General features: G+C 43.3%; 1 protein-coding gene across 5 annotated transcripts; it reads left to right on the top strand.

Moving 5' to 3' along the window:
* The first annotated feature begins 52 nt into the window (after positions 1-52).
* Positions 53-15218, top strand: LOC141518642 (actin, cytoplasmic-like). Of its 5 annotated transcripts, XM_074230843.1 has the most exons (11): positions 53-139; positions 2109-2185; positions 3121-3244; positions 3854-3993; positions 6100-6228; positions 6597-6704; positions 7388-7472; positions 9024-9185; positions 10333-10518; positions 12925-13106; positions 15002-15218. In XM_074230843.1, the coding sequence occupies exons 5-11, from the start codon at positions 6115-6117 to the stop codon at positions 15143-15145; spliced, it is 981 nt and encodes a 326-aa protein (XP_074086944.1). In that variant the 5' UTR covers positions 53-139; positions 2109-2185; positions 3121-3244; positions 3854-3993; positions 6100-6114; the 3' UTR covers positions 15146-15218. The 5 variants fall into 5 exon arrangements, with proteins under 5 accessions (XP_074086944.1, XP_074086943.1, XP_074086941.1 ...); XM_074230842.1 differs by lacking the exon at positions 53-139 and having other exon boundaries at positions 3854-3929; XM_074230840.1 differs by lacking the exons at positions 53-139; positions 2109-2185; positions 3121-3244 and adding an exon at positions 3417-3503.
* The last annotated feature ends 7325 nt before the right edge of the window (positions 15219-22543 follow it).

The raw sequence follows: 22543 nt of genomic DNA on the forward strand, positions 1-22543 counted from the left end.
GCCCCCTCCCCCACTCATGCCAGGAATGCTCACTCCCTCATAGTTGCCTCTTGGAATCCATAGGTCCCTTCAATTCTCAGCTCAAGCTTGTTTCCCACAAGAAGCCTTCCCCCTGAAGGATTATGCTCAGTTTCTCTGGGTAAGTGATTTTTAGTCGTAATCTTAATTCCTTTGCCTTCCAGAACACCATATTCCAAGCCCTCTGATCCTTTACTGTAGAAGTTACTAAATCTTGTGTAAGACAATGTGGCACTACAATATTTGAATTGGTTTTTTTTCTAGTTGCTTACAATATTTCCCCCTTGAATGGGAATCCTGGAATTTGGTTATCATGTTCCTCAAAGCTTTCATTTGGGAATCTTTTTCAAGAGGTGATTGGTGGATTCTTTTAATGTCTGTTTTACCCTCTGGTTCTAGAATATCAGGGCAGTTTTCTTTGATAAAGATGTATCTTGAAGAATGATGGCCAGGTTATTTTTTGATCATGGCTTTTGGCTAGTCCAATAATTTTTAAATTACTTTTCCCATTTCTATTTTCCTGGTCAATTTTTTTTCCAACAAGAATTTCACATTTTCTTCTATTTTTTTAAATCTTTGGTTGATTCTTGATGTCTCAAGGAGTCATTAGCTTTCATGTGCTTAATTCAAATTTTTTAAAAGTTATTTTCTTCAGTTAGCTTTTAACTTGTTTTTCTTTTTGGCCAGTTCTACTTTTTTTGCAGTTCTGCTTTCTAAGGCTTTTTCTTCAGTAAATTTTTGCACATTTTCCCCTCTTTTTGTGTTTGCTTTACCAGGCTGTTGACTCTTTTTTCATCAGTCTCTTGCATCACTCTTTTCTTCTCTCAATTCTTTTACCTCTCATTCGATTTTTAAATCCTTTTTGAACTGCTCCAGTTCTGAAACCAATTCATATTTTTCTTTGAGGTTTTGCATGTAGGCAATTTGACATTATTGCCTGTTTTGTCTTTCCTGTCATAATATCAAATAATCAGGTTTATTTTTTTTAGATTATGTTCATTTTTCTAACCTATTTCATTACTTTTAAACTTGAACTCTACTCCTGGGAAACAGAGGGCACAGTCTCAACTATCTTAGACTGGGAAATGCAAGCCCTGACTGTACCTGGTATTGTACAGATGCTATGGAGGATGGGCCAGCCACTCACCTGGTGCCATTACGGGGTCATGGGGGGACTGGCCACTAGCCTGGTGTCATGTTGGGGGCCACAGGAGACCTGCTGCTTTTTTGGGACTATAAGGGGGCCTCTGTACACTCACCTGTTGTTGCACTGGGGCTGCAGGTCCTCAATCACTAATGTGCACTAGGTCTCAGAGCCTCCCCCTTTTAAAATCCAAGTGAGACAGACCTTTTTTGTGGGTTTTCCAAATTGTTTTGGGCTGGAAAATTGTTTCACCTCTTCTTGTTGTTGGTTCTTCCATTCCAGAATTTGTTTTGAGGAGATATTTTATAGTTGTTTGGAGATGAATTTGGGAGAATTCAGGTGATTTCCTGTCTTACTCCATTATTTTAGCTCCTGGAAGTCTGTAGGAGGCCTTTCCAGTTACCCTAGTTGGGGGGGGTGACTTTTCTTACAACCACCTTGATATTATGAGTTCCTAAAAAACAAGAACAGTTTCATTTTTTCTTTACATCCCTGGGACATAACAAATGTTTGATAGTCTTATTGATTAAAATTGGAAATGATTGAATTCAGTCTGCATAAGTAACAGCAGCCTTAGTCACAGAGAAGAGCTGAGAGAGCTCTATGTAATAGATGCTGGAGCCAGATTTCTGTTCAGTGTAAGAAATCAAACTTTCTAACAAAAACTATCCAGAGAGATCACTAGCCATAGGTATTGTAGAAATGATTGTTTGTGAAAGTGTTAGGCAAGATGACCCATGAGGTCCCTTCTAGTCTTAAGGTCCTGAAAGTCTGTAAAAAGCCAATCATTTATTCCCTGGGAAATAGCAACATGGATCCCATTTTCTTCTTCCCTCATGAGGCTGAATGGATAGGGTTGTCCTCTAGACTAGCATCACCACAGTCCAAAAACAACAAGCCACTTGTCTTAGTAGAACTGATCTTGGCAATTCTTCCTCCTCTTTAGGCAAAGTTTTGGGAAAATCTTTGGATTTGACTGAATATCAAATTGAGCAGAGCCAGTAGTTGCTGAATAAATAACAGGTAAGTTCCTCCTCTGAGAAACAGGTTGAGGGTTTAGCTCAGTCCAAGGATGGAGTTTGGGTGGGGAGGGCAGGCAATTATTCCCTAGATAATAGGGAACAGGGAACAGTAGAAGCAGGGATTAGCATTCTGCTTGGCCTCAGAGGGCAGAACCAGTCACAATCAGTGGAAGATTTAGAGCAAATTGATGGTGGACATCAGGAAACTTCCAAACAATGAGAATGTACCAAAGCGAAATAGGGTTCCCAGAAAAGAGGTGACTACCCTGATTGAGAGCAGCCTTGAAGCAAAAAAATGGAGGAGTTAGCAGAGATATTGGGGAAGGAATTCTTGTTTAGATGAGGGTCCTTGAGGTCCTGCCTACCTCTTCTATAAATGAGAAACTAAGACAATTTAAAGGGCAAAAACTCCACAAATTTAAGAGTGATCATCTCCTTTATCAGACAACTCACTCTGGGATCCATTCTTTAAACACTAGCCTCCTTTTGTATCACTACATGTACCAAGACATTTACAATACTTTAAAACTTCTAATAGCTGGACAACTTTTCAAGTGGTCTTCATTTTCCCTAAGGTGTTCAGAGTCCACATTGATGAAGAAAAAGGGCAACTATGAAAAATGTTTGAGAGGAGAGCAGATGAGTGAAATGACACCTCCATTCTAGATGTTGTCCTTGGGCAGAGAGATCAAGCCAGTAATTTTATTGTGTGTCATGGCTGAGGGGCAGCTATTCCCCAAAACCTAACTCTACTGAAGAGTGGTTCAGACCATACAAGAGTAAGAAGATGGGTATATCTGCCTTCATATATGTTCAGTCCAGCCAGATCACTGATCTGACATTGGGAAGGGCCTTAGAAAAATGAAAATATAAGAGTAAAAAGAACCTCTAGAAATTCCAACAATTCCAAACTCCAACAATCACCTCATTTTACAGGGTCAGAAACTAAGGCCTAGAGAAGGAAAGAAATTTATCCAACACCATGGGCAGCAGAGCCAACATGAACACAGGTTCTATGACTTCCAAACTAGGAGTCTTTCTACCACCAAACACTGATCAGGCAAGTGTCTAGAGGAATAGAATCCAGCCGCATTGGACCCCAGCTAAATGAGACCCCAGCTCTCAGATAGGATCTGTCACAGTCCCAGTATGTTGGACAGAAGTGAGGCCCAGGACCCACAGGGTCAGAGAGAGGTACTGGAAAGGTCACAATGCTGGTAGGCCCTACCAAATCAGAACCCAAGGATACCTGGGTCAGTAAGCAAGGAAAGTCGTCGTGACAATGGTTATAAATGCATGGGGCATTCAAACCAAACCACGTAAGAGAATGAGGAAGTGGGAGGAGGAGAGGAACCAACAAGAAAGATGCCCAAGGAAAGCCAGTTTTTCTGACAATATCTTCACTGGGCCCTGAGTGAATGGAATTGGACAGCGAGTCCTGGGTGACCTGCCCTCACAGGAAAGGAGCTCAGCTCTCTGCAGGGCTCAAACTCTGCTAAGCAGCTGCCTTCTCCAATCTGGTTATGGTGGGGGGATGGGTGACTCCCTCGGGACCCAAAGAATGGCCTTTTCCAGATCTCTGAGGAGCTTAGCCTTTACTTCTTTGCTGAGGACCCAGGGGTCTTAAGACTGGACCTGGGACAAGACAGAATTGTGCTCTTTTCAACAGTCACAAAACCATGGAAAGAAGCTGAAGAGCCCGTGCCTGTTGTATTTGATGGTGGTTCCAGATACTTCAAAGTGGGGTATGGAGGAGAAGGGGACCCCCGATACGTTTTCCCATGCGTAGTTGGACACTATAAAAGGCAGGTTAGTGTCCTTTAAAATGGATAGCTATCATGTCTGTGTTGCTCATTGAGCCTGTCCCAGGCAAAGGAAAAGGACAATCCTGTGATATTCTGGAGTGGAGTCACACTTCAAATTATGAGGAGGAGTTCCTGCATTTCAGGAACAATTTCACAATTGATTTAGGGACTCAGAGCCAGAATGACTGGCCCAATTCCAAAGCTAATATTTGCATTTAATAGTGATTCTAGGCAGTATAAATTGTGGGGATGCACATGCCAATGCACACCTGGTTAGAGGTCTATATGCTGGCATATGTCCATAGCGAGCAGAGAAGACAAATGATGCAAGATAACCAAAGTGAGTGATGAGCTTGGTCCAGAAGGAGCCACTGGGAAACTTGAATGGAAGCTTCTAAGAGGCCAATGGACACAATTTCCTGACAATGATGGCTCTACAAATAGGGCAGAGCCTGCCCGGAGAGCTAGTGAACTTCTCCTCCCTAGAGGTCTTCAAGAGGCTGGAGGCCCCCTTGTCAGGGAAACATGTCACTGAAGGGATGCTTGGTCAGTCATAGGTCGTAATCAATGGCCCTCTCTATTTTGAAATTCAGTGATTCTCAATCTGAAGACAATAATAGAAAAATAAATCACAATGAATTAATCATCAGTTGCATTGCATTAGGCTTTATTGTGACCAAGTGTTCTCATAATCTCATAAGGGTGTAGTTTGCTGTTGGTTCAGGCAGGAATTCCTATTATCCTCATGTTGCAAAATACACCGTCAGTTCATGGTCATCCAATAAATACATCAGTGTTGAAGCTGAGAGAAACAAAAACCTCAGACAATCCTTGCTTTGCCCAGGCCCTGGCCATAAAAGACTTTCAAGCATTAATGATTTTAAGGGCACTGGAGGCCATGGTTATGGAAATTCAGATGAGGAGGGATTACCAGTGGTCTTCAGGAATCATTGTATTAGCCAGTAGCAAGAAGAAGAGAAAGGAGGAGGTTTGGGGGGGGGGATTTGATAAACTGTTTATTCTCGTGGGAGGTCCATGTTATATTGAAGTGGGCATGTGCCTGTAGGCCAATATGTATCTGGAAAGCTTGCTGCACCTGGAGGTATCATTAATGAACATGTGTGTGGCTCCATGGGGTGTTTGCTTGTATTTACTAAAGGATTTTTTAAACATCTTGATCTTCTCTCTTTTTTTTTGCAAGGCAATGGGATTATGTGACTTGCCCAAGGTCACACAGCTAGGGAATTATTAAGTGTCTGAGGCTGGATTTGAACTCAGATCCTTCTGATTCCAGGACCACTATTCTATCCACTGCACCTCTTAGCTGCCCCAGATTTTTCAGATCATGAACTTTTACTCGGGACCGGTGAGCACCACTAGACATGAGACACCAGGCCTCCAGACTCTAATCCCAGGTGTTTTTTCACTTAGCCATGTTTTCATTTTCCTTAAGTACAGATCTGATTGAGGAATGCTGTGTTCCTGTTCAGAGACCCAAGTTAAATCACCAGTCTTGAGGCCTATCCAAGTGTGAACACTTAGCATTTCCCTATTCTTCCCTACTTGTTGCTACTTGTATTTAACCTGAATTTGGTATTTCTCTGTACCTGGTCACTGGGTTCCTGGGAAAGGGTATTAAATCGCCTTGAATGGGGCCTTGGTTGACTTGAGGCCCTTCAAACACCTCAAATAGTGTAGGGATAGGGTGAAATGAAACAGTTCAAAGACAAAGGGCTCTGAACAGGGAGGTATTTGGAAACAGGATGAGAATTTTACAGAGAATTTACAGGAAAAGGGATTGAGGATTGTCTTCCTGAAAGAATAAGACCGACAGTCAATGAAGAAGATGGATCTCATTTTCTTTGTCCACAAAATTCATTATGCATAGAATGGGGATGACCATACTCAATCACCTCCCAGATGAGTTATTAACAACAATTCACTTATGGGCATTTTAATAAATGGTAGCCGGAAAGAATCAAAATGCAGAACTGCTCCCACCCACCCCGCCTTCAGCCTTCTGTAAGGCTCCCACATAAAATAGCACTTTGTCTTCCTGTTGTGGCATACCAAGTCCAGACAGTGACAAGTTGCTCCTTACATTTTCCAGAATGTGATTCATGGAATGGATGCAAAGGAAACGTTCATTGGCAATGATGTTACTGATAAGTGGTCAAAGCTCACTGTGAAACATCCCATTGAACATGGAATTATCACCAACTGGGATGACATGGAAAAGGTCAGTGTGTAGCCAAGGAATTGTGCTGGACTTTGGTCAGGATAACTGCTCCTGGGACCTCTCAGGTCAACAAAGCCTCTAGAATTGCTACTTCTGGTGGGGTAGGAATGCTCCAATAGAAAAAATGTATTAGGGCCCTTGAAGCAATTCAATCATCTTTAGAAAAAGTGCACCATAGGACTCCATTACTAAGGAATTCTGTCCACACAGAGGATTCAACTGGATCCAATTTTTTAAAAGTAGACTGAGGGGAGGGGAGGACAAGTTACAGATAGAGAATGGCCCATGAATTCTTGAATGAGGTCATGATATCAAGGCTGTTGCTATGGACAGGAGATGAATGCGCCAAATTGTTTTTATCCCCTAAGATCTGGCATCATGCTTTCTATAAACTCCATATAGACCCAGAAGAGCATCCCCTCCTGGTGACAGAAAGTATCACCAACCCAAAAGCCAACAAAGAGAAATTAATGGAGGTAAGCAAGGTGGTGGTGAGAGAAGGAATAAGAGATTGTCAACTTCTACAGTCCTTCCCAGGATTCTATATACCAAGGTCAACTTTCAGATCTGACAGGCTGTGTTCTACATTCTAAGGGTCATCCAGGTTCTACAGTTCTCTTATCCCTCCAGCTCTGGTATTCTGTATTTTAAGATTCCTTCTTAGATCTGGCTTCCTGCTATTGCAGTGGGTATGACCTTAGGGAAAATAAGTAAAATTGCATCAGATGGACCCAGGCCTTGAGCCCATACTCCCAGCTTCCCCAATTACATAACTCCTCTCTTCAGGGAGTTATAGTCTACCTGCAAAGTACCATGTATCTGAGAGAGGGAAATACAAAAGAATTCAAAGAAATTTCAAGAGGGATACATCACTAGCAAATGGGGGTGAGATGGAGAGTTGGGGTGCAGCTAGAAAAGACCTCAAGTGGAACATTTGGTGGAGCTTGGAAGGAAGTTGGGGACTCCCCGAAGTTGAGAGGTTCAGGTGTGAAGGGGGAGTGAGCACTGGGACCTCTCCAGGACTTAGTGAGTAAGTATTAGCTATGGGGCTGCTAGAAGAGGAAAATTCCCATTCTCTCTTAGAATACGCCTTCTCCTCCCTACCTTCCCCCCCAGCCCCAAGCATGGCCCTGGCTGACTGTCCACTCTCTTTTTGTAGATTATGTTTGAAACTTTTAAAATTCCAGCCTTGTGCCAAGCAGTTCAAGATGTTTTGTCCCTTTTTTCTTCAGGCCGGACCACTGGTGAGTGCTAACATTTCCATTCTGTTTTGCCTTGAAAATGGTTTTCCAAATGCATAGGCCAAGAAAGAGTATCTCAATAACCCATTTTTAATAAATGAGGGACAAGAAGTTAAATGAGAAGCTCCCTAAGGTCTCTTCCATTGTTTTCCATGATCTAAGGTCCTTCTCAACTTTGGTGTTCTGTCTGCTACATATCTGCCCCTTCCAATTCTGATATTTTATATTATGTGTTCTTGGGTTCTCCACAGCCCTGACATTCTCTGCCTTGTGTTCTAAAGTCTCTCTCTAATATTCCTCCCAGCTCCAGGATTCCATGTGTTACATTCAAGAGGCCACCCTAGTCCTGGACATTCCATGCTCCAAGGTCATTCCAGCCTTAATAGGCTACATTTGATGTTCTAAGTTTCCTTCCACCTCCAACACTCCATGTTCTATGTTGTAAGGTCCATCCCAACCTTGACTGCTAATCACACTCAGATAGTAGGTCACCCCCCCCCCTTGAGCATCAGCTCCCACCATGAGCAATGTCCATTTAAACTGTGTCTGCAGGTTTCCTCAGTATAGTGTTGGGAGGCTGGGAGGGCTGGGATTATTATTCCCATTTTATACATGAAGGAACTGGGTCTTCAGCAAGTCACCTAGCCCCTTTGTGCCTCAGTTTCCTGTTGACTAAAAGGAGAATGTTAGACTAGACAATCTCTGAGGTTCTTTCCAGTCGTCAGCCTATGATGACCAGCTGGAGCCAGGATTACATCTTCTCATGGCTCTTACATGTAAAAATCTCCTTGGAATTCTTGGAAAAGTGGAAGTCCTTTTTTAACCTGCAAGAAAAACTGCCAAACCTTAAGCAGAGAGCTCCATTTTGGAGACTTTGGGGCTGTAATGAGGCTATTTGTCCAAGAACTGGTTTGTGTTCTGTCAAACAGATATACACACCAGCTTGGTGTATGTCATGACCTTCAGATGTATGTCACTTTATCTAAATTAGTAGGGTAGAGAAATGACAGCTGGGTCCTAGTCTGGAATCTCAGTTGTGAAGGAGGAAGAGGATAGATGACATTATCTATAAGGACCATTCCCACTCTGACATTCAATACTCAAAGGTCTCCTCTTGACATTCATAGTCTGACATTTTCGAGATTCTATGTTCCCTCCCAGCCCTGATAATCTCTTTTCTTTGTTCACAATGACAACTCTGATCTTTCACATTCTAAGGTGTCTCCCTATTCTTAAGATTTCATGTTCCAAGCCCTTTCCAGATTGTGATATTCCATGCCCCTTATTCTAAGGGCTTTCCAAGCTCTGAAATTTCATGCTTCCCTGACCTCAAGGCTAGCTAAAGAAAATATAAGGGCATCTTTACCAACAGGTAGTATTGTAGGCAGCCATTTTTTGAGATCCTGGTCTTCTTCCTTTAGTCCACACTCTCCTTTTCTTCACCTTGTTTTCTCAGTTTAATTCAGCTGAAAATAGTAAGCTGACTATTGTCTAACATCCCTGAAAGAAGATCAAATTCCTCCCGGGATGAATCACAACTTTCTCCTCTTCTAGGATTCATTGTAAATTCTGGGGATGAAGTGACCTACAACGTTGCCATTGATGGAGGCTATACCTTATCTAACACTATCATGAACCTGGAGGTGTCAGGCCGGGACCTTTCCGTGTACCTTATGAAAATTCTCACTGACAAAGGCTACTTTCTGGGGACCATGGGTGAGACAGCACAGGGAACCCAGAAAAAGTAAATAAACCCCATTATATAGCTAAAACCAGACAACACTTCTGTGGTCAACCATTGGAACAAGTGGATTCAACATACATTAAATGTGTACCCTAATTTTGGCCCTCATGCCATCTCCCCTAAACTACTGCAATAACCTCCTAATTGGGCTTCCTGACCCCAGTCTCTTTCTCTCCTGATCTATTTTCTTCACAACTGCCAAACTGGTATTCCTAGAGTACAGACCTGATGCCCCTGAATAAGAAGCATAGGTCAGAAGCTAGTGGTCTGTTGCCATAAGGATGAACCAGCTCTTCTGTTTGGCATTTAGAGCTCCTCACACTCTGTGTGTAGCCAAACTTTCAAGGAAGATTTCCAGGAAGCTAGGTTTCATCATTCTGACTCTCAGCTACCTTTCCTAGGAGCTGTTTTAACATAGTTAAGATTTCCTCTCTTGCCTCTGTGACTTTGTGACTTTACACAGGTTGTGTTCCTATGCCTGAAATGTTCTCCCTCTTTTCATTCTCCCCTTCCAAGGCTCAGCTCCTTCAAGATATTTCCTAATCTCAGTCATTCCTTATGAATGCCACCTCTGTTCCGGAAAAATAAATTGATATTTACTTTATTTTATCGGAATCATGGTAGGAATGAACATCACCCACACTGATGGTCATAGACCCATTGGAAAAGCATATTTAGTATTTATTTATCTATGCATTGGTGCACCTACTGTCCATTCCCCAAGGTCCTCCCTGAATCCCCATCCCATTAAATGGAAGGTCCAAGGAAAGGGACTATTTTACTTTTCATTTGTCACCCCAGGACCTGGCCCAGGGTCAGATATATGAATACTTGAATAGATGAATGAGTGAATGTATGTATGTATGTATGTGTGGGTGGATGGATGGATGGATGAATATTGCTAGGAGATGAAGATATAGAGATAATATAAAAATAGAGAAAAAAGACCTTGCCTCAAAGACCTACTTGGGTGGTTATTTCTGGTAACCATACTTTCTAAAAAAGGGGGCCTCTTCCCAGCCCATCTCCTAACCCGAGCCCCATGAGGCTCTGGATCTTAAACAACAGACTTTGCTTTCTGTAGGCATGTTTTCCTTTACGGTGTTCTCTTTCCTCCAGCTGAATGGGAAATGATCAGAGACATCAAGGAGAAATTGTGCTATGTGGCTTTGGACTTCATAGAGGAGATGCACACTGAACTATGCTCCATACAGAAGGAATATGAGCTTCCTGATGGCCAAATAATTACCATGGACAGGGAGAGGTTTTGCTGTCCTGAGGCCTTCTTCCAACCATCCATGCTAGGTGAGAGAGTACAACTCCCCTAAACCATACACACTTCCCACAGACCACCCATTGCTCTAGGAATTCCCAGAGTAACAGTAATTATGGCAGTTGGGGTTATAAGGGCTAGCACTGAGCAAATGAGTCAGAGCAGCCCCAGCCAGAAAGATGAGGGGACAAGAGAAAATGAAGACTTCATGCTTGAGAAGAGAAGACTAGACATGAGAGGACAGGAGATGATGTTGATGCATTTATTAAGTGTCCACAGTTCCAGGTCCTATGTTAGACATGCACATTGCACAGACAAAAATAAATCATGTCTGCCCTCGTTGAGCTTACATGAAGATCCCTTCTCAGAATCATATTTCTAAAAATCATAAATACCAAGGATTAAAAGGAAGCAAGCATATAAAAACAAAATGATCAGGAGATCCAACGTGTTTGTCCCAGATAGAAGATAAAATACAGTTGAATTTGGGAGGGGAAGGAGTCAGGAAAGCTCTCTTATGAGAGGGAGATGGCCTTTGAGCTGTTTTTTTTCAGGTCATTAGAAATTCTAAGAGGTGGAGAGGGTAAGAGATGGCCATCACAACATAAAATGATTTCAGGGAGGGAGGATACTGGGGAAGGAGTGAACTTTGAAGAGAGCTAGAAAGAAGCAGAGGGAAAGCAGTGCAGGCATGTTTGGGATGGGAGGACAGTCTGTACAAAGTCATGAAAGCAAGAGATAGATCAGTACATGAGAAGCCCAGCAGAGGGGCCAGTTTATTGGAAATGAGAGTGGAGGTGTAAAATTGGAAAGACAGGCAAGAGGCAAAATTTTTTTGGGGGGGGTTAGGTTTTTGGCAAGGCAATGGGGTTAAGTGGCTTGCCCAAGGCCACACAGCTAGGTCATTATTAAGTGTCTGAGGTCAGATTTGAATTCAGGGACTCCTGAATCCAGGGCCAGTGCTCTATCCACTGCACCCTCCCCCCTCCCAGGCAAAGTTTTAAATACCAAACACAGGCATTTTTGTTTCATACCAGAAGCCATTGGGAGTCTCAGGGTTTCTTGAGCAGGGGACTGACACAGATGTCTATTTGGAAACATTCTGGCAGCCATGAGGAAGAAAGATTGGAGTTTGTGGACACCAGAAAGCAGGGGGAGGAATTAGGAAGCCTGGCAGTTGGACAGGCAAGCTAGTGGGCTTGGAAGTCTGGGCTGGGGGTCCGCCATGTGAGTGGTGAGAAAGGATGGATAGGAGAGATGCGGTGGTGGTAGAATGGATAAGAGCTCACTAATTAGATAATGAGATTGAAGAACAAAAAAGAATAAAGGACTCCATGGCTTTGAACTAGGCTGACTGTAAAGTTGGTGGTGTCCTTGAGAGTAAGAGAAGAGGGGAAGAGGGGAAGGTAAAAGGACAGGAGTTCCATTTGGGCCAAGTGGGGGGGGGGCATCCAGTCTGAAATCATTCACATGCAGCTCTAGGGATGATAATCTGGAGCTCAAGGGAGAGATGGGAGCTGGGTCTGTAGACCTGTGAATCAGTGCATAGAGTAGATCATGAAACTCAGGAGCTATAGGTAGAGTCAGAGGAGAGAGGGAAACAAAGGAGACATACAGAGGCAGATAGAGGCACAGACAGAGGCAGAGAATTGGACCTTCATAAGGAACGCGTTCCAAATTATCCTATCACCGACTCAATGCAGACTTTCAAGGCAGAGAAATATTACCTTCCTCACCTGAGGGTGGCTCCAGGAATTGTTAAAGGCTGCAAAATACCCGGACAGGGGATGGGCAGATATAGGGCACTCCTCCCTAACTTCCTTCCCTGTCTGTGGACCAGGGAAGAGACCCATAGATAAACCAAAACCTCTCTTTCTCCAAGATGCACTTCCTGATTTCTTAACATTATGGGCTTTCCCTCTGTCGATCATCTCTGTTTTGTCACATCTCAGTCTTATTTCTACATGGATAATTACATGTTGTCTCCCCGTTAGATGGAATTCCTTGAGAACAGGGACTGACTTTTCTTTGTAACTCCAATAAATAATTATTGACATCTGATTGACAGATCCACATCAGAGACATTTTGTTTTGGGAAATAGAACTATCTACAAAGAACTTTGTTAGGTTTATTTGCATTTCGCTTATTTGGGGAATAATCCGAAGCGCCTAAGAGCTCAGAAGTCAGCCAAGTTGGATAATTCTAAACCCCTGGAAAAATTCTTCCTGCCCTTTAAATAACTGGGCCAGCTCTGAGTACTATCACCAGCAGTTGGCTCTACCCAGGACCTTGGCAATTTCCAAATCCACCGCTGGCCCTAACCATGGTGCTGATGGAGCTAGGACATGGCCTAACCCCTTGTCTCCCTGATAATTGGTATGAACAGTTTTCCTGAAAGACAAATGCTAGCCCATCCCTACCTGCTTTTTGTTTACAGGGGTCACATCTCAGGGTCTTCACAAAAACATATATGAGAGTCTTCTGAAATGTGATTTTGAAATAAGGAAGATCTTTTATGTGAATACTGTCCTTTGCGGAGGCAGCATGTCATTCCCAGGCATGACTGAACGGATGACGAAGGAAATCAAGGCCCAGGCTCCACAGATGACTAAGATTAAGGTAGTTTGCTCCTGAAGTAAAGTGAGTCTTTTGCCTTTGGATGACTCTGAATCTGGCAATGCTTTGTCAGAGAGAAAGAGTATGCATTATCTCCAATTTCTAGCCCAGGGAACTAAAGGTCCATGGTCCTACACTGAGTCACTATGACCCTTGGGTTGTCAACAGTTCAGAAAAACTCTTTGGACAAGCTCTTTGCATTTATTCAGAAAAATATGACTGACTGACTGGTTGATTGATTTCTTCTTCCAGACATTTATTTTTCCATTTGCTCCTTTTCTATTTAGTATTAAATATCTAAATAATGGTGGGGGTTGGAATATAGCATGAACTGAATTCTCCTCTGAGTTCTCCTCCTACCTTACTACACAAATCACTTCTGAAGACCCATTTCCTTATTAGTAGGATGTGGAGGACACTACCTTTTAAATCAAGGGGAACTTCTTATCTTTTACCCCCCTTTTTTTTTTTTTAGGTTTTTGCAAGGCAATGAGGTTAAGTGGCTTGCCCAAGGCCACACAGCTAGGTAATTATGAAGTGTCTGAGGTCATATTTGAACTCAGGTCCTCCTGACTTTTGGGCCGGTGCTCCATCCACTTTGCCACCTAGCTGCCCCCCCTCTTTTAAAAAAATGTGGGGGGGTTTTGTTTTGTTTTGTTTTTTTAGTTTTTGCAAGGCATTGGGGTTAAGTGGCTTGCCCAAGGCCACACAGCTAGGTAATTATTAAGTGTCTGAGGCTGGATTTGAACCCAGGTACTCCTGACTCCAGGGCCGGTGCTCTATCCACTGTGCCACCTAGCTGCCCCCTAAAAATGTTTCTTTGATACTTATTTCTGTGGGGGTTTTTTTCACCACAACTGTCACTATAACCCTCCTTTGTAACCAAGGACACTAAGCATATTCAGCATTTTGTATTCTTTCTGATCTGTGTAGAAGGGAAAATTTTTTTTCCCCTTTACTGCACAAGATTATTGTGAAATTTGATATAGAAAAATTTTGGAAAGAGAAGGTAAAGGTAGAAAGAAGCACAAGGAATTTGAAGTTGATCTAAGGGGTCCAACACATCAGTGACAGAGCAAACAGCAAAAACTGGTGGGCATGTCCTTAAGGTGGGGGTGATCGTTCCCCAACAAAGCTTAAGACAAAATTGAATTGCTTGTGGTGGGCCAGAAAGCTCAGGGGCAGGAATAGTCGTTTTTTCCTTGAAAGTGTACTACTGACAATAGTTTAATCATTTCAGCTCTTTTTTTCTGGTATAATTATGGGGATACAAACTAGATCTAGCTCCTATGATCTATGCATACATTGACTTTCCAGAACCATAAAAACAAACCAAAAAATCCCCAGGGTCCTGGGGAGCAGAGATGAATACTAACCCAGAATCTAGGTCACTTGCTCAAGCAGGTTTTTAATAGTGTGTAAATTTTCTAAAAGTATTTTCCCCATGCAAGGTCAGGAGGACTCACTGTATGACCTTGAGCACGTCATATATCCTTTCTGTGCCTTCATCTGATAAAATGGGTATCTATTTTATTTGAATTCCTCTGCCTGTTCATAAGCCTATAGAGAGCTTAAGTGACTTGCTTAAAGTCCCATAGGTAAACTGAGGCCCAGGGGAAGTGGTGACTTGCCCAAAATATTGCAAGCAGTAAGCGCCAGAGGTAGGATCTGATTCAGGTCCTGCGAGTCAGTCCCTAGTCAGTACTGCTTCCCCTAGAATATAGTGATCCCAGACTTTGGGATCATGGTGCAAATAGGAGGAAGCTATAGAGCTGGGAAGACTGGGGGAGGTCTTTGGTGCTCTGAGCTCAGCCCCGGGCCCTCTCCAGTCCTCTGCCTTTGTTCCTTCTGGCAGCTCCAAGAGGCTCAGGCTTACTCCCTCTGGTTTCCTCCTCCAGGTGGTCGTGCCGGCAAAGTGTCGCTTCTCTGCCTGGTTTGGTGGTTCCATCCTGACTACTCTGAGTTCTTTCCAACGTATGTGGATCTGTGATTATGAGTATGGGGACTTTGGCCCTTCCATCATACACCGTCGAACCTTCTGAGTTTGGTCCTGTCCCAACTTTTGAGCTCCTGAGTCTCAGGCAATCCTCAATAAAAATCTGGAGTGATGACACACATCCTGTTGATCTTATTTCAGAAGGTTCCACTCCAAATCATCCTTGGGACATCTAAAATAGGGAGTTGATAATAATTAGTCATAACAGCAGCAACAATACTAGCTGCCTTGCCCCATCAGGGTTGCTAAAAAGCTGAATTGAGATAACACACACATACATGTATGTCTATATATTTAGAAGCTTTGAAAACTTTAAAACTTTTAAGACTCTATAAATTAGAGTTAACAGAATTTTCATTGTCATTGGACCCAATTCATTGAAAAGTCTTATTAATAAAACAGAGTTCTCATTAAAAAAAAAACACTCCCAGGGCAGCTAGGTGAGGCAGTGGATAATGTACCAGCCTTGGAGTCAAGAGGACCTGAGTTCAACTGTGACCTCAGACATTTGATATTTATTAGCTGTGTGACCCTGGGCAAGTCACAACCTCATTGCTTCACAAAACGAACAAAAAAAAAAATCCACTCACCTTCAAAGTCAATCATATTATACAGACAAATACTCACATCCATACATACATTTGTATACATAGATGAGCCTATAAGTCTTATCACTAATCCTTCATTTGTCCTTAATTTTCTTCATAATCCTATTAGGATTAATTAATCTAGAATCAATTACAATTAAGTATCCAATGTAACATGCCAGATCTCTTGTGAAGTATCAGGCACAAAAGGCAGTCCCTGTATTTGGGGAGTTCTCAATCAAGTGGGGAGACATAGACATATAAACACACTATGTATGGAATGAATTGGAAATAATTCACAGAGGGAAGGCACTAGAATTAAGAGGGACTGGGATTGTAGTAGAGACTGGAGGGAAGTCAGGGAGGCCAGGAGGAAGAGCTGAGAATATTCCAGTCATGGGGGGTAGCCAGGACAAAGGCCCAGAGCTTAGAGATGGAGGCTGTTCAATGAACCGCCAGGGTCACTGGATTAAGAAGTGTATGTCTGAGGCACAAGCTTGTGAAGAGCTTTGAATGCCAAACAAAGATGTTGTATTTGATTCTGGAGATAATAAGGAGCCACGGGAATTTATTAAGTGGGGAGAGGTAGACGGCTGAATCAAATAGGGAATAGGGAGAGACTTCCCCAGCCCCAGCAGTTATTGCCATTGTCCAGGCCTGAGGTAATGAGGGTCTGCACCAGGGTGGGGGCAGGATCAGAGAAGACAAGGGGGGCATATTAAAGAGATGCTGTGGAGGTAAAAAATCAACGGATTTTGGCAACAGATATGGGGGGGGGCAATAGATAGGAGTTGAGGATTACTCCTAGGTTATGAGCCTAGGACCGAGAGGATGGTGCTGTCCTCTAGAGTAACAAGGAAGGGAGGAAGGTGGGGAGGATTAAGGGGGAAAGGTCATGACACCAGTTGTGTCCACAGTCAATTCAAGCTGCCTACTGGACATTCAGTTCAAGGTGTCTGAAGGGCAGCTGGAGTTGGAAAACTGGAGGTTGGTGGGGAGAATGGGCTAGGATGGGTGGATTTGAGAATCATCAGCCTGGAGATAGCAATTAAAATCTATGGGTGCTGATGAGATCACCAAGGAAGAAAGCAAAGGGTCTAGGACAAAATCCTATAGGACCTCTATAGTTAAAGGGTGTGATCTGGATGAGGATCCAGTGAAGAAGACAGAGGAGAAAAGGTCAGGAGAGGAGGGGTATCCCAGAATTCTAGAGAGAAGAGAGTGTCAAAGGATTAGAGAATGATACTGGATTTGGCAACCAAGAAGACATCAAGGGTAACTTTGGGGAGAGAAGTTTAAGGAATCAATACTGTAAGCCATAAAACATCATCTAAGTATTTTCTATTATTACTAATAGTGATCCTAATTTGTTTACATAGACTTCAATTCAAATGTTCCTTGCTTTTAAATTCATGATGCTTGTTTAATACAGCATAATTAAATTCCCAGGCTTGCGGTGCTTCCCCAGGATAGGTGGGTTCCCAGAACTCCCAGAATGCTTCCTTTATATTGGCAACTTCTACTTGGCCCGGCTACCCCCTCTCTCACTGTCTAAGCATCAACTCATAGAAGAGGAAAAACAGCTCTCTTCTCAGGGACACTCTTCCAGGCCCACTCCTCACACTCTACTCTTCAGTCATTGGGTCAAGCTCCAAGTCTGGGGAGGAGGAAAGGGCTCTGGCTCAGGAGGAAAGTGGGTTGCCATCCACAAAATGGGTGCAGCCAGTCTCCAGGGAGGCTATTGAGTACCAAAGCCCAACGGTCTGAGACTTCTGGTTGAGTCGCAGCTGATCAGAGATAGTAGAAATGAAGCCAGCTATAGAGAGTCTGCCAGACTTTTGACAACCATGTGGTAAAATGTTCTAAATCATTAGTAATAAATAAAATGGTTTCATGTCACCCCCTGCAAACTGGCAGAGGTGACAAACGAAGTAATAGGCAACGTTGCAGAGGATGTATCGTTGGTAGAGCTGTGAATGAGGACAAGCCTGTAGGCTGACAGCTTGTCCTAGCCAAGCACCCAGAGGTTCCACCTCCAGGTTCACTAATAAGAGAAAGTCTCCATAGTCGTGAAAAAGTGGGTAGTGGCAGTTTGTGGGAAAGTTTGGAGGACTATGTGATCAAATCTATTTACCATTTACTTCTTGGGGAAACAACCTTAACTAAACAGTGGCCTCCTCTGCTATAGGAAGGCAATCAGGAATGATGTATGTTACAATCTAATTAGATTCTGAAAATGGCAAATGAGAATTTAGGACAAAATAATGTAAAGCTAAAGCTTCATAATTTCTTATTCAGACCACATGAAGCTGTCCACGGAGGCCATCGTGGATCCTAGCTTATTTTAAGCCGGGGGCACTTTTCAGGTCTCATGTTGTTCAAAATGGCAGTTCGGTGGCTCAGTGGACAGTCCTGGACTTGAGTCAAGAGGACCTGTGTTCAAATCCTATCTCAAACACTTGACTCTTGCTAGCTGTGTGACCTTAAGCAAGTCACTTCACCCTAACTGCCTCACATCCAAGGTCACCTCCAGTTGTCCTGACTCATATCTGGTCAACAGACCCAGATGGCTCCAGAGGAGAAAGTGAGGCTGGTGACTTAGCACAACCCCCCTTCATTCAAATCCAGTTCACATACTTGTTATGGCATCACCTCCCTGATGTCATGGTCTTCATCAAAAATGAAGGACAATCATCCATCTGTTCAAACCAGTAATAAAACCATGATACTAAAAGTGAATGCTTCTCCAGAGCTTACTATGGGCAGTTAGGTGGCACAGTGGAGTCAGAAGGACAGAAGTTCAAATCTAGTCTGAGTCACTTGACTCTTGTGTGACCTTGGGCAAGTCACTCAACCTGCTTGCCTCACATCCAGGACCATCTCCAGTTGTCCTGATTCTTATCTGACCATTGGACCGAACAATAACGATAATGTAATAATAATAATAAAGGCGAACATTTCTCTAGAGTTTACTATGTATCAGGCACTGTGCTAAGCATTTAATAATTATTTCTCATTTGATCTCCACTACAACCCTAGGAAGGTGGCTATCGTGCCCACTTTACAGATGAGAAACTCAGGTAAACAAAGGTTAAGTGACTTGCCTGAGGTCACCCAGCTGATAAGTTTCTGAAGCCATGTTTGAACTCAGGTCTCCCTGACTCCAGACTCAGGGGCATTCTATCCCTGCCAACATCTGACCAGCTGATCTCATCATTGGAAGTAGAATTTACTTGAGGTTTCCAACAGTGACCTCTGACCTCAGAGAACAACTGAACCCAGTGCCTATTTGGCTTCATTTTTGATCATGAGAATGCATCGGGGTCTAATTTTCACTGATCTAATGTGGGTTTTGCTCTGGAAGAGACCATAGGCTAGAGTTCAATAAATTATACACACACACACACACACACACCCCTATATAAATATTCAGAAAACCCAGCCTTGAGAACCTGGCCTCAGCCCAGGCCCTCTTGTCTCCCCTGTAATTCCTTGCACCAAGCATGGAGGAACACTTAAGATGCTCTAACAGAGGCAGATGAAGCCTTATCTTTTCTCTTGTCTCCACTCCAGATACATGCTTTAGCTCTCTGGGACTCAGTTTCCCCTCTTGGACCCTTAGGACAGCAGCCCTTGCTTTTGACCAGGCATGAGGGCTTCATGAGTTCCCATTTTTCAAAAGCACTAACTCTACAAATGATCATTTTGATTCCTCTGGTCTGGCCATGAATACTATCTTCATCCCTCCCTCAGGCTGAAGCTGGTCATTAGTTGGATGAGGGAGAAGGTGGGGAAGATGGATAGATACCTCTCTGTTGGGAGCAGGGGAAGTGACTCTCTGGTTTTGGTTGCTTTTTAAAAATGAGCAAAATCCTGAACCCACTGTAGGAATCCAAGAGGTAGATATCCTGTGACAGGAGTTCCCTCTAGACCATCCCCACAGAGGGGTTAAATATCCAATCACTGGTAGAAGACCTCCACAATACCAGAGCCAGTTACTTCTACTATACTGTGTCCCATTCTCTTGGGGGTCAGCTCTGATGGTTTCCAAGTTCTCTCCCTCCCCCTTCACCTCTACACCAAGTCAGAATTGGTTTCTTCAACATCTTCACCAGCAGCTACTGCTTTTGCCCCCTGGGATCATAGAACAAATAGAATACTCTTCCAAATGAAAGCCCCTCAGATACCTAAGGACAGTTATCTTTGGTCCTGGAGTCTTGTCCTCTTCTGGCTAAACATACCTCATTCCCTTAGTCTGGGTTCATATGATCTAGAACCCAGACCCTGCAGCATCGGAGAGTCTTCAGATCCTCAATATCTTTCAAACACCGGGGTGCTAAGAGATGAACATAGTATGCGGGTTGGCTCTGGCCACACTAGAAGGCAGGAAGACCTCTGAGGTTCCTTCCAAATAGGAGGATTGACAATTCTGGACTTCTCTTGGGAAAAAATCCCATTTGCTGAAGCTCACCTCCAGCAGATGCTCCCCTCTGCCTTAGACCGGCTTCCCAAACCACTTCATTTTCTGCCATTTTGGAGCTGAGGGGTTTGGCAGCTCGGTGATATAGAGGGGACAGTGATGGGCTTGGATCCAAGAAGGGTTGAGTTCTAATCTTCCTCAAAACATGGAGTAGGTAGGGTTCCCAAACATTTCCTCATCTGTAAAATGGGGATCAGAATAGGATCTACCCCCACCAAATTATCGGGAGGAGCTAATGAGATCACGTATGTAAAGGGCTTTGAAAACTCTAAAGGGATATGAGAGAGTGTGTGGGGGGGGTATGTATATGTATGCTGGTTTTATTCAGTAGTTTTCAGTGGTGTCTGACTCTTCTTCCATGATCCTATTTGGGATTTTCTTGGCAAAGATACTGTACTGGTCTGCCATTTCTTTCTTTAGTTCGTATTTACAGACAAGGAAACTGGAGCAAACAGGGTAAAGTGACTTGTCCAGGATCACACAGCTAGTGTCTGAGACCAGATTTGAATTCAGATCATACTGATGCCAGAACTGGTACTCTATCCACTGCCCTACCTGGTTGTTCATATATATGAATATATTTATTATTGATATTAATATTAGTATTAGTATTATTACTTCCTTTTAGTTGGGGGGGAGGGGAGTTGGTTGGTACAGGCTCCTACCCCATGAAGACCTTTCCCATTTTCTGTGCCCATTGCCTGCTTTGGTGATTCACAAGAACCTGAAAAATAGTACAACAGGATAGCAGATACAAACTGAAAATTGATCTTGCAAGGCCACTTTCAATTAAGGAGACACTCCCTGTGTGACCTGGCTATGAGTTAGGCTGAGATGTTACGGAGGAAGCAGATCTGGGAGGGCATTCTGAGTAGTTCATACCAAAAGCTGCTGTGCCCTTTTCCTGATTCTTCCTGGCCCCACAGACCCAGCCAGGACTCAAATGGTCTATGTTTAGGGGGAATCAGTGACTCCCCCAGTATGAGGAGGTGGCCCTTTGAGTCAGTCTGACTTTCCTAATTGTTGGAGGAATGGCTTGGCCCTCCCTGGGCTCAGCCTCGGACCTAGACATAGTTGGATGTTGGTCGGGCATCAGTAGGAACTTGGCTTTAGTTCCCCTTCTATTTACCAGAATTCATACAGGTACAGCGTACATGCTACTTTGGCTTCCGGATCATGAGCTCCCAAATAATTGTAACTTTGGTTATCAAGTTTACTCTTAGCTCTAGAGACAGAAGGGAAATCATGGAATCCAATCCCTTAGTGTACAACTAAAGAAGCCAAAGTTTCCAAAAAATCAAGTGACTAACCCAAGGTCTCATGCCCAGGTCTTATGACTTAGCATTTTACTGGGAAAAAAAGGAGGAAAGAACATTTGGGAAATCCATGAAAAGAAGCACAGACTTACAGAACCTTCTTTCCCCTCCTCATCCAGTCACTATAGTTAAATTCAGGTCCCAAACCCTTGTCACACGTCATGCCTACCTCCTCACCATATTCTGCTGAGGAAGGCAGGCAGTGCCAATCCTATCTCATGGTGACTCACCCACCTTTGAGCCACCATTGTCGATGGTGTCTTAGAGCCGACCTACCCGCTCACTAAGAGTGCAAGACCAAACAGGAGTACAAGAAGTGATATACTCACAAGGAACTCTGTGAGAACCCCAGAAAGAGGAAGGGTAGCAGGGTCTTATAGAACAAGGAACTGAGTTTGGGGGGCACATATTTTTTCCCTGTATAAGAGCCTTACTATGAGTTTTTCCCACTCAGTGATATGGAATATGAGAAATTTATTTCATACACCTAGATTTATTGGATGTGTGTAGTTACAATTCTTATTAAATTGCCTCAGTGAGTACCTTTGTTTAAAGCTGATTTTGTCTTCTTGTTAACAATTAATAGTAAACACACTTGTGGGGAGTCGTGAGCTACAGTTTTAGGAGCATGGACCCACAATTCATTAAGCTTGGGTTGGGTGAGAATGCAATCTCAAATTATGGGTTGTAAGCATCCCAGAGGGAGTGCTGATATACAGAAAGTCATCCAAAGTATTTCCCCCTAGGGAAAGCAGTCAGGACAGTCTTCATGTAGGAGATGGTGCTTTAGTTGGGCCTTAAAAACAGCTAGGGATTCCAAGAATTGAAGGCATGAGGTAAACCTGATGCAAAACCAACTCATAAGTAGGAGCTGGGGAGCCACTTGATGGGTTAATACAGGGTTGGGGGTGGGCAAAGGAAGGGAAGAAACACTGAATAAGGGACTAATATTTGCTGAGTACTTAGCAAAGCCCTTTCCAGATATTCTCATTTGATTCACACAATAACTATCTAATAGTTTCTATAATATCCACATTTTCTAGGTGGGGAAACCGAGGCAC

Source organism: Macrotis lagotis, chromosome 3 (assembly GCF_037893015.1).
Source record: "Macrotis lagotis isolate mMagLag1 chromosome 3, bilby.v1.9.chrom.fasta, whole genome shotgun sequence".
NCBI classification, from domain to species: domain Eukaryota; kingdom Metazoa; phylum Chordata; class Mammalia; order Peramelemorphia; family Peramelidae; genus Macrotis; species Macrotis lagotis.